This window comes from Pteropus alecto, unplaced genomic scaffold (assembly GCF_000325575.1).
Source record: "Pteropus alecto unplaced genomic scaffold, ASM32557v1 scaffold94, whole genome shotgun sequence".
Classification (NCBI taxonomy): Eukaryota; Metazoa; Chordata; class Mammalia; order Chiroptera; family Pteropodidae; genus Pteropus; species Pteropus alecto.
In genome coordinates, this window is record NW_006437736.1 from 11,410,849 (window position 1) to 11,422,881 (window position 12,033).

Sequence of the window (12,033 nt, forward strand, 5' to 3'; positions counted from 1 at the left end):
TGTCACAGTTGGCCAGCAGGGTGCATTTTACAGTTGAGTAATTCCAGTAAAGGCAGGAACTTGGTGCTTGCAGACTGCCTTGAGGGAGGAGACTGCTGACAGGAATCCCCAGGAAAGGGGGCCAGCGGGCACCCCAGGTAGATACTGTAAAATTGCAGCGAGGCAGTTAGCATCTTCATCTTTTGAAGAGGAAACAGAGGCTAATTAGTAACTTACTTGCTGGAGGCTCATAAGCCATGGAGCTGGAGTCCCACCATGGCTGTCTGAGCTGTTTCACCTCCAAGCCATGGTGGCTCTTTTGTCCAACAGTGACCTTACTTGTGGAAATGACCTCTGGTCTTTGCAGTTTCCCTTTCTGGAGGGACAGCTTCAGAAAACGTTAGCAGTGGCAGAGAGTAGTTGCTCAACACTTTATTTGTAGAATAAACATATGAATGAGGATTGCCAAACTCCCTGGTGTCACAGTTGGCCAGCAGGGTGCATTTTACAGTTGAGTAATTCCAGTAAAGGCAGGAACTTGGTGCTTGCGGACTGCCTTGAGGGAGGAGATTGCTGACAGGAATCCCCAGGAAAGGGGGCCAGCAGGCACTAGGACCCCCAGGCCTATCTGCCAGCAGGACTGCATCACAGCTAGACAGGAAGCTGGCCTGCCTGCATCCCCCTCTCCTGCCACTAGCTCAGCTGCAAAAACCCAAAGGAACACCGTGGGGCCCTTAATAAATATTTGTACAACGTGTGAATGAGTAAAGTCAAGGGAGGTGGCATATTTTGAAAGTCCATCCTTGTCCTCCCCACCTGCCACACCTCAGTAGTCACTGCCAGATAAATGTCTCCCCTCCTGGTGACAGTCACCACTGTCACCGGCACCGCCTGGTTGCCGTGGCGTCATCGTGCTGCAGGAACGGCAAAGGAGCCATGCCCAGGTACACAGTGCACGTGCGCGGGGAATGGCTGGCTGTGCCGTGCCGGGACGCGCAGCTCTCCGTGGGCTGGCTGGGCCGTGAAGCCGTGCGGAGGTACATGAAGAACAAGCCAGACAATGGTGGCTTCGCCTCGGTGGACGACGTGCACTTTCTCGTGCGCCGATGCAAGGGCCTGGGCCTGTTGGACAGTGAAGACCCACTTGAGGTGGCCCTGGAGGACAATGAGTTCGTGGAAGTGGGTGAGTGAGTGGCCAGAGGGGCACGGCGCGAATTCATTGCCATTGTCGACCCACTCCGGGGAAAATGCGTACTGGCTGTGTGCAGGATCTGCTAGGCCACTGTATGCCTAAGAGTCTCACACAGCCCTGTGAGAAAGGTCGGATTCCTATCCGCCTTTTACAACGTGGCAACAGACCCAGAAAGGAGGTGACTTATGCAGAGTCAGTCTGGCTAGTAAGAAGCAAAGATCCCATTTGAATTCAAGACCACAGGTCTGAATCCTTTTGCAGTTATTAAATTACTTTGTGTTATACAATTATTTTCATAGGCTTAAAGGTCCTTTTGCCCTTCAAAAGAACCAGACTAGAGGCCGATGGCATAGAAAAGTTCAGATTTAAAACAAAATAAACCTGAGGAGGGGGATAGAATGGGGGAATTAGATCTTGAACTTTCACTTAAACCTGAGTCCCCGCCCAACATAGATATCTCTGCCTGTTTCTCTTCTCTGTAAAGATACTAAGAACACTTGAAAGTATCTGAAGTTGTTTTAAAGCTGCCATTTCTATAGAATTCCAAGGCAATTGAAGAGCCCTTCCTTGGGTTACAGGAGAGGCCAAAAGTGGCTCTCCGTGGTGATCTGTAAGGGGCCGCTCTTCGTTCTTGTTTCAGTTATAGAAGGGGATATCGTGTCTCCCAACTTCATTCCATCGCAGCCAGAAGGAGTTTACCTGTATCCTTTCCTGCAGCCTCCTTGGCCTGCTCTGGGGGCTCCTCCTGCCGGTGATGGGGCTGGGACTCCTCCACAACCCCCAGTATTTTCCTTTACCTGGCTCCAGGTACAGCAAATACCGAGAGCCTGAAGAGGTAAGCTTCAAACCACTCTCTTTTTTGTTAAGAAAACTAAGCCCCTCTTCTTTAAGGAGGGAGAGAACCAGCGAAAGTGATGAGCAAACACCATCAAATAGGACAGGACTTTGTCCAGCTCTGTGTAATCGGGAAAGGCATTATGCTTTTCATTTCTAACTTTCCTTACTCGGCCTCCTCTGAAGCAAGCTGTCTTTTAAATTAGGACATTAGTGTGTCATAGCAGTGATAAAATCTCTGAAGTATCAACGTTTGATTCTGCCTGAGGCTTCCCTACTCTCTTGTTCGAGCAACTAAGCTGTGCAGACTCACGGAGATCTCCTTTTGTGCAGTATATCGCCTTAGATGGGGATAACCTGACCACAGAGGATCTGGTCAACCTGGGCAAAGGACGCTACAAAATAAAGGTATGGGGGAGGCAGGGGAAGGATGTCCTCTGATCTTTCTTGCTGCATGTGGACGCTTTCAGCGTGCTCAGCCCTGACCCATGTTTTTCTAGCTCACCCCAACTGCTGAGAAGAAAGTGCAAAAATCCAGGGAAGTCATAGACAGCATCGTAAAAGAAAAATCTGGTATCTTTTCCGCTTTGTGGTATAGAATTATTTTTATAGACGAAAAATATGGCCTGCATCTGATCGTGTAATGTCTGTTATTTTTTATTCTAGTTGTTTATGGAATTACTACAGGTTTTGGGAAATTTGCCAGAACTATAATTCCCATCAATAAGCTGCAGTAAGTTTGATGTCTGCCCTCCTCCCCACCAGACGCACACATTCCATCTGCCCCCATGTTTGAGATTTCTTTCACCAGTGGAAATAATTAACATTCACCCCAATTTACAGATGAGGAGAATGAGGTTCCAGTTAACTTGCACGTGAGTTGATACTGAAGACACAGGCTTCGCTGGTTTCTTCCATTGCCTCACGCTGCCTCATTCTGTCCCTCCAAAGATTTAACTGTCCCTTCCTACATTTCCCCAACCGAGGGAGCATTTTCACTGAGAGGTATCTAAGAGGGTTGGTTTTTTTTTCCCTTTCTTTTCCAGAGAGCTCCAGGTCAACCTCGTACGTTCACATTCTTCAGGTAAATCATTCCAAACATGGAGTGCCTCCTAGAACTTGTCTGATTGGGTGGGTAAAGTAAAGCACAGAGTGAGGCATCCTATAACAGCCATGAGGATTAGGTGCCAATTCTGCTGCCCAGGAGGGAGGGAAGCAGAAAGCATCTGACAAGAACAGCTTCCAGATGAATCTCAGAAAAAGGAATGGGCCAGGTGGAGGGACAGGTCTGGGACAGGAGCACATATACATCATGCCAAGAGAGTGGTGCATTCAGGGAACAAAATTAAGGCCGAAAGTCAGGGAACGAGTTAATCAAGATGAGGTGAGATAGAACAGTCTGTCGACTATCAGCTCCTGTCCGATTGCAAGGGAGCTTGCGCTAAGGCTTCTGGACACCGTTCTAAGGGTGCTGGGCAGGTGGTGGGGTCTCACTGAAGGGTTCCAAGAAGGAAGACTGAGAAGGCAAACTGGGATTTCACCTTTGTCTGGAAGATGAGACCTTAAGAAGCAAGACAGTCAAGAGGGAGGGCCGTCCAACTATCTGAGTCAAGAGGTGGAGAAAGATTTGAGAGATGGAGGCAGCCAGGAGGTGGAGAAAAATTTTCTTGGAGAAAACATCAATTCTGTTTTGTAGGTGTTGGGGAACCACTAATCCCTGAGAGATGTCGGATGCTCTTGGCTTTAAGAATCAATGTCTTAGCCAAAGGATACAGTGGCATTTCCCTGGAGACTCTCAAACAAGTTATCGAAGTATTTAACGGTAATGCGATGGATCCCCAGCTGACCATCCATTGAGGCTGGGCATGTCCCACAAGGTAGACTTGATGAGGAATTGGTAGAGACAAGAAGACATAAAACAATGGAGATGCATAGAAAATGGGCTCATCAAGCAGGATAGCCAGGTGGGGGAATGTGGCAGAGACACTCCTATGCACTTTAAGATTGTTCATTCAAATTGCTATTCACTGATCGGTAAATCACATTTATGGGTTACTTGTGTCCACAGCATAGGAACTCTAGCATGTGTTTTGGTCTATGTGACTGTCCAGCGCTGCTTCTTCTCCCACTCCTTCACCCCAAAGAGTCTCTGAGCCTCTGCTGAGCTAGAATATTTATCTTTATCTGTGAGAAGGGACAGTGGCCTCCCAAGCATTTCAAATCTTGTCTCCATATTTTCCTGTCCCAAGAATTAAGCTCCAAAGAGTTGAATTGTGTCAGATCCTAACACTAGATGGCTTTATGATCACAAGCAAGTCCTTGATCTCTTTTCTGTCCTGTCTTTGAGAGAAGCTGGATTTCAGTTAAGTCTGGCGATCCTACAACTTGGAAAGCATTAAGATGTCAGATTCCCAGGCACCAACCAGAACTAGTAAGTCAGTCTTTGGGATGGACATCCAGGAATCACGATGTTTCCCAGATGATTTGATGCGACTTCTCTAACCACATCTGGGCACACTGAATCACAATTCTCTCCAGCCCCGATCTTAAGGCCAGACTTAAGGGGCTGGTTTCGGTCTTAAAGAGGCCAAATACTAAGTGAAGGATGATAGAGAATGGGTTTTAAAATGATGAGATCCTATTGGAGGAGGTTGGACTCGCTGGCTAAATGAGGATAGCAAGAATGCAGTTCTCCTGAAGTAACTGGTGCCCGCTTCCCTCCTAGCCTCCTGCCTGCCCTACGTGCCAGAGAAAGGAACCGTCGGTGCCAGCGGAGACCTTGCTCCACTGTCTCATCTTGCTCTTGGGCTAATTGGAGAGGGGAAGATGTGGTCTCCAAAGAGTGGCTGGGCTGACGCTAAATATGTAAGGCTTTCCTAACAGCCTCCACCTGCGGTATTTTCCCTAGGCTGGGCGCTGGGTGTATTCCATTGCTTTATATCACTCATCCTTACAGCAGCCCAGGGAGGGAGCCGCTGAAATCCCTGTTTTATAGGTGAGAAAACTGAAGCTTAGAAGTCAAACTAGGCAAGGCTGTTAGCTTCCATGCTCAACTGTCAGCCTCTGGACTTGGTGATCGCCTGGGTGAAAAGGTACAGCTGCCAGTGTTGATGCCAGGAATTTATTCTGCATCTAAAACACTTCCAGTGCCTATCCAGGAGGTCACAGTTTGTCACTAGTTTGCTTAGTTGCTGGTCTCACAGGTGCAGAGCTGTGGATCATAGCACTCGCTCTATGGCCTCTGACAAGCAGATACCATTTCCTCTCCAAGCTCCCAGCGTGATGGCTCATCAGAAAGGCTTGTCTGTGATACAACTATAATGTTTTTTATTCATCTCCAAATTCCATCAGAGCAGTGCAAAGAATTATTTGAAGTGCCATCTCTGATCAGTGGCTGGGAAGCCCCCTAACAGTAAGCAAAGGGCAGAGGACTAAAGAGGAAGGAGCAGTCAACCAGACAGAGAATGCTGGTGGGGATACGGGTTCTAGATCAGCTCTCTTCCATGCAGTCTCATCTTGATTATTTCTCTATGTACAGTGTTCCCCAACCACCTTCACATAGCAAATCTGAGCATGTCCTGGCTAAAACCTGTAATGCTTCCCTTTGTCCTTATGAGAAAGTCAGAACTTAAAGTGGCCTACAAGGGTCCTGTTTGCCAGGTTACCCCTTCATCCTTCCCCACCAGGGTTCCGCCTCACGGACGCTGGACGTTCCTTACAGCTGGAATGTGCTGCGCCCTGGGCAGAGGGAACAGCACGGGTCCATCCTTCTCTTCTCCACTCAGTCCTTTTCCTCCTTCTAATAAGTCCTCTGGGAAACTTCGCTCTCTGCTCTTCCGGTTCTTTTCCCTACCTACCCCCAAGCCCCTTTTGCTCCTCCATTGTGCTCTTCTAGCATCTTATATTATTTTCCACTGAACTATACCCACTTTCTACTTCCTGGAGCACTTAACCTTCTATCACTGTAATTGCCCTTGAGCTTGTCTGTCTCCATTTTTCCTACCCCAACCCCAGCCCCGGCCCCCAGGACAGAATTGGGTGTTTAATAGGTATGTTGATAAACTTGTGAAACTGCCATTATAAATGGTGCTGGCTCCTTCTTCCCTAGAAGGACCTTAACTTAGTGACTGCTTTCACTTCTTTTATTTCAGGGGAAGATTATTCTGCCCACTTCCCCTCAGGATTCTCTTTCCATCTGTTAGGCCAACAGTCCCCCCTTCACTGGTGTTCACACATTTGATGCACAAGTAAGAAGCCATGCTCTGAGGTTCAGCCAGTGTTTAGATAAGTAGGATGAGGGTAGCGGACTTTTTAGGTCAAGCTCTGGAGGCAGGGAAGTGTAGGTAGACAGCCAGGAACCCAGCCTTAGTACAGTACAAGTGTACATGTATGCTCAGGAAGCAGCAGGAGAAAGTTGAATTGCCAAAGTGGGCACTGGACACAAAGGACTTAGAAACCAAAACTCAGGATTACCAAAACTAGATGCTAGAGCCCTTGATTTAAGAACAAAAAATTATTTGAAAGCTAAGCTCTTCTCACACTAAAGAACGGAACTGGAAAATAGACCAGAGATGATAAACAGAACCAATTCATGTAGATCTCATCTTTTATAAGACAGACCTGTGGCCTTAAAGATCTTTCATTGGATTCCTCATGGAATTAGAAATAGGCTGGTATTTCATTTGATACCCATTTTCATTTTTTAAATCATTCTTTAGGTCCTGGAAGCCCATGGATTGAAACCAATTGTTTTGAAACCAAAAGAGGTAAGGAGATTCAAGGAAAATTTGTTCATGTTAACAAGTCTTTATGCAGTTTTCAGTCTTAATATGTCTCACTGGTTTTTTTTTTTTTTAATACATATGGCTTCTATATTTGTTAAAATTTGTTCACTGAAGAAAGAGCTCCTCCATAAACATTTAAAATATTCTTTTTACCACAAATGCTTAGGGGTTCTCTTACCTAAGAACTTAAACTTCAGATTGGGATCTCTAGGGATTCTAAGAGACACTCTAAGCCAGCATCCCTTAGGATACTTTAAACCAAGGGTCTTGGATGAAAAATGTTTCAGGGTGTCATGTCTACAATGATGAGAAGTTAATGAATACATGCAGCATAATTAAGAGCTAAAGATTTCATATGTATTCTACACTGGAGCCCTACTGCTGCCTTGAGAATGGGAATATTTGACAGTGTTTTCATTTGCCAGATTAATAGTAACAATTTCATACAAGATGGCAGTTAGTCCTCAAGTGCTTAAATAAGCATTTCTGCACTCCACTTCAGAAAACATGAATAAACATGATTCAGCTGACAGGCTAACTTTTCTCTTATGAAAGCAAAAGATACTAAATCAACTTGCACATAGACTTGTTATAATAAATACAGTAGGAAACTTCTCTCCCCATCCCCAAAGGGTCTGGCACTCATCAACGGGACACAGATGATCACTTCTCTGGGCTGTGAAGCTGTGGAGAGGGCCAGTGCTATTGCGCGGCAGGCTGACATAGTGGCAGCCTTGACCCTGGAGGTGCTGAAGGGCACCACCAAAGCCTTCGACTCCGGTCAGCATGATTCTTCCTTTCAATTGCTATTCATTCAACCAGGTGGGGGGCTGTTCGAGGTCTGTTCGAGGTCTTTAGACGCAGGAGTGGTGGGGGTGGGTGGTAGGGGAGAAGGAGAAAACTCAAGTGCCTATGGCATACCCAATACTGCCACAATCTCTTCTAAATTATGCCACACTTGATACTTGAAATGACTACATTTTCTAGACAGATGCTGACCCTAAGAGTTAACTGACCTGCTCTAGGTCACCCAGGTCTGACTCCCATCAAACTATGTGCTGTTTTGGGAACCTGTTTGTAGAGTTTTAAAACTATAGAATTCAGGTCAGTCCTTAGACAATTGAGAGGGAAAAAAAAACTGTACAAGTAGTAGATTACCTGGAAAGTAGTGAGTTTGAAGGACTCTCTACTATTGTATATAGTAGGACAGAAAAACTGTCTGAAAATGACTTAGTTAAATTAGGCCACTATGGAGCTCCCTTCCAGTATGAGCCCACATCTTTGTAGAGTAGCCCAGGGTGTTGAGTCGAATTCCCAGTAGACTCAACATAGTTTGCACTCAGATATTTAAAGTAGAAAGAATAAAGACAATAAAAAAACTGGCTTTTGGAGTTCATTTTCTAATTCTGTGGTGGTTAAAGATCCTTGAGACTTTTGAAGGCTGTGTCAGCACCACGGATGGTCCTGAGTCATCTGTGGTAGTTTCTTCTAATACGAGAGTTGCTCACATTTTTTTCTCCTTCATCGATTCTAGACATTCACGCTGTTCGCCCTCATCAAGGGCAAATTGAAGTTTCTTTTCGTTTTCGGTCACTCTTAGACTCGGATCACCATCCATCAGAAATAGCAGGTCTGGGCGTATTTATGTGAGTGAGCTTATTTGGTTTTGTGTTTTGTGGGGAAAAAATTGATAACAAATTCCCCCTTCATCTCTTCCACAGAAAGTCACAGGTTCTGTGATCATGTTCAGGATGCATACACCTTGCGCTGCTGTCCACAGGTAAACAAACAAACAAAAAGTTTCTTTTCTCTCGCCCAAGGCAGGGAGGAAATAGAAAAAGAGAGGTGTTAGAAAATTATGTAATGGTCGATTATAATCCAAATTTCTTTACTGCCTCTACTAAAAATTATATACATCATACTGCCATTTGTGCAATTGTTCTAAAGTTTCTGTTCAGTGTGACAAGCTGTTTGTTTCCTTTTGTTTATTTACTTATTTTTTTAGGCAAGGCAACCCTTGGTTGAACTCACAGATTGCAAGGACCTTGTCAGTTTATAATCCCTCATTTCTTATCTTTATTTTTTTACACCTACAGCACCTTGTCTTCCTAGGTGGTCTCCCTTCCAAGTACTGACCAGGCCCAATCCTACTTAGCTTCCAAGATCAGATGGAATCGGGCTTGTTCAGGGTGGCATGGCCATAGACCGTTTCTTTTCGAACTGCGTTGCTCAATCTCATTGTAGAGAAATCCAACAGACAACTTGCTGTATTGATTTAGTACCATTTTTAAAATTCTTAATAATAACATCATCCTAACCAGTGAATGGAGTTTTACTTGTTCTCCCTGTTAGAGTTAGAACCAGCCTGCCAGGAATGTTCACAGGAAAACTTAATCAAAATTCAAGTGCCTTATCTGCATTTAATAGGCAGACATAAATCATCATAAATGACCCTGTGAAGTTTAATTTTAACTTAAAAAAATACAGATGACCTGGGTTGGCATGAGGCATCCTGTATTGCAGATGTTACAACTCATTTGCATATGGCAATTAGTTAAATGAGAGATTAACATGCATCTCAAGAATGAAACAATAGTTCAGCTTGTGCCAAATTCCAGTCTATAGTGTAATAAAGATTTCTTCCTAGAGTGAATACCCTCGCTTCTTTGCACCTAGCAAGTTCTATTCTAGCTAGCTCAATCCAAAACGTCTCTGGGGAAGAACTGCCAAATTAGCTCAACAGCAAGAATAAATCCCACTTTGAAACCTTCTTGCTATTCTAATAAGAATATAAGACTCTATGTGACAGGCACCATTATCAGTGTCTTACATGTATTAACTCATGTAATCTTACATTTTAGGTCCATGGTGTGGTGAATGACACAATAGCATTTGTGAAGAACATCATTACCATAGAATTAAACAGTGCAACAGACAATCCCGTATCCTTTGACTGCTTACTAAACTGTAATTATAGACTGTCAGCTGGTAATTTTAAGATCTACTGAAGTGATCGTTTTGTGTAGCATCTCTTTTCTGTCACTCCATTTCATAAATTAAGTACCTGAGGCTCAGAGGTTAAATGACTTTCTCTAGATCAGATCTGGTAAGTGGCAGAGGCAGATCTGTGAACCTAATCTCAGGCTTGGAGTCTAGCATGCTGCTCTTTCAAAACTGACCCATTAAAGATTAAAGGAAGCTGAGAGGTTTCACGAAGGCACTTTGCCCCCAAATCCACTGCTGAGGTTGTCGGTAGAAGGACGACGACCCATAACACAACTGTGATTGTGTAGACTCTGAGTAGGATGGCGTTTATGCAAGACTTCCTGGTTCTAGTGACCCTGTGATGCATTAAACAGAACTTTTTAACACTTACTCAAGTGTTGATCAAGGAGTTACGACTTTCTGCATCTCGAGTTTTTATTTCTGACTTGAACTGTACTCAAATCAGCGTTCCCAAATTTGTGCTAAGAATACTAAGAACGCCTCCAATTCTCAAGGATGCATCTCTTCTTTCCTTCATGGTGTGGGTATCTCAGAGCCATCTTGTTTTTGCTATGGAATGTTCTGTGATGGCTTTGGTCCCCCAGAAGTTGATGTGATCAGCCAGGTCACTCTGGCAAAGTCTTCACAGAGATAATACTGCCTTTGAAGACAACCCAAAGCTCTAGGAATCTATTTTTCTGATTCTACATCTGCCTTAGTTTTTAACACTGGAGAAGAGCTGAATTAGCAGCCTTAAAAGCAGCTTCACGGCAGCTGTGTAAGGTTTCTCACAAGACCTTTTCCGTGTAGCTTCTCTGACAGGCTTACATCAGGATGTATGTTTTATGTCCTCTCAGACTGTTTCACTGTTAAGTCAAACCCACACTAAATAATCCTCAACTGACTAATGTACCTCAACACCGTCCCACTCCTTAAATAGAGTATTAGTCTTCATAAACTCCATGTAGTCTTGTCTATCAGTTCATGTCCTATAAAAGAGAGGTATCCAGTCTACACTTACATAATTTAGATTTGAAAGAATATCTTATAGTTTAAAAAAAAAACAAAACACTTATTAAATTATTGGAAACAGGCATGAAATAATTCCCTACTAAATTCTTCTTCCACCACTTGCCTCAGCAAAAATTTCAGCCCAAAGTCCTTTACTTCCTCAATTAAAAATTTTTAATTGCTGATGAATTTCTAATAGGCTAATCTTTGAGCATTCTCCTTCAATACCAGTGTTACCTGAAAGAATATTTTGTCTCCATTTTCCATTGCAGATAGAGAGCACCTATTACAAAGTTGCTGGATATTATGGGAGCTAACTTCTGATTGTTGTAATCTAGTACAAATCTGGAAAAACTAGAGAACAATCGAACAAGCTTCAGTTCTAAATTGGTACAGAGATCACTTACTGTAAGGATTCAGAGAATGGAGAGAAGACCGAGGCCCATGGTTGGCGTGGGTTCGTGGAGAGCCGGAGCAAGGCCTAATAGGCTCTCAGTTATTGTTGGAGAAAAGGGTAGCTCCAAACTTGACTACATTGATGTAACAGAAGCATCTCTAGCTTTTTGGAAGTCAGAGTGAGTTCCTAGAAAACAGGTAGTGAATAGTCTTTAGTCCAGTAGGAGAAAATGAACTCTTTGGAACATAGAACAAGGGTCTGTTATTGCCTTTTTTGGGGGGTTCCTGTTGGTTTCAGTAAAGTGCACGATACAATGGAATGATCTCCGAGAATACTAATATTCAGTAATATTCAAAGTTACCACTGACTTAAACGGGTTTGGGAAAACCTTTTGGCCGCCATTACTGTGAATGCTGGCAAGGGATCACTGAGTAGAGAATTTGAAAATTTTCTCCAAATTGATTGTTCCAGACGATTCGGTCATCCGCACAGTCTTCCATTCAGCAGGTTCTTTATGGAGCACAAGCTCATGGTGCCCATTGAAGAAATAGAATTTGCTTTTAAACTGGTGTCCTGGTCTTTGTTCTTTGTTTCAGGTTATAAACTTTTTGAGGGCAAGTACTAACCACCAGATTAGTGCCGTTACAAGGCTTGAGAATCTCTGATCTCAAGAGAGAACATCATTTCATGCCCGGGTTTCATTGGCCCCCAATTGTGTATACACAATTATTCTGTAAGGCTGCTTTGTTTGTTTGTTTGTTTTGTGTGTTCCTTTATGTCAACCACTTTTTGTGGAAGGACTTTCCTGCCACGTTTTACAAGGGCTGCCACCTCAATGTTAAAAATCACCA

General features: G+C 44.0%; 1 protein-coding gene and 1 pseudogene across 1 annotated transcript in view; one reads left to right on the forward strand and one right to left on the reverse strand.

Moving 5' to 3' along the window:
* The first annotated feature begins 437 nt into the window (after positions 1-437).
* HAL (histidine ammonia-lyase) overlaps positions 438-12,033 on the forward strand; it is a 21,147-nt gene continuing 9,551 nt past the window's right edge. The window contains exons 1-14 of the mRNA XM_006914594.3: positions 438-1,162; positions 1,812-1,872; positions 1,979-2,006; positions 2,339-2,413; positions 2,506-2,578; positions 2,672-2,738; positions 3,052-3,089; positions 3,702-3,827; positions 4,731-4,870; positions 6,724-6,771; positions 7,422-7,569; positions 8,324-8,419; positions 8,511-8,569; positions 9,651-9,785. Coding sequence (XP_006914656.1) covers positions 916-1,162; positions 1,812-1,872; positions 1,979-2,006; positions 2,339-2,413; positions 2,506-2,578; positions 2,672-2,738; positions 3,052-3,089; positions 3,702-3,827; positions 4,731-4,870; positions 6,724-6,771; positions 7,422-7,569; positions 8,324-8,419; positions 8,511-8,569; positions 9,651-9,785 — 1,341 coding nt within the window. The 5' untranslated portion in view covers positions 438-915. The remainder of the gene's footprint in view (positions 1,163-1,811; positions 1,873-1,978; positions 2,007-2,338; positions 2,414-2,505; positions 2,579-2,671; positions 2,739-3,051; positions 3,090-3,701; positions 3,828-4,730; positions 4,871-6,723; positions 6,772-7,421; positions 7,570-8,323; positions 8,420-8,510; positions 8,570-9,650; positions 9,786-12,033) is intronic.
* LOC112481920 lies at positions 8,877-8,995 on the reverse strand (annotated as a pseudogene).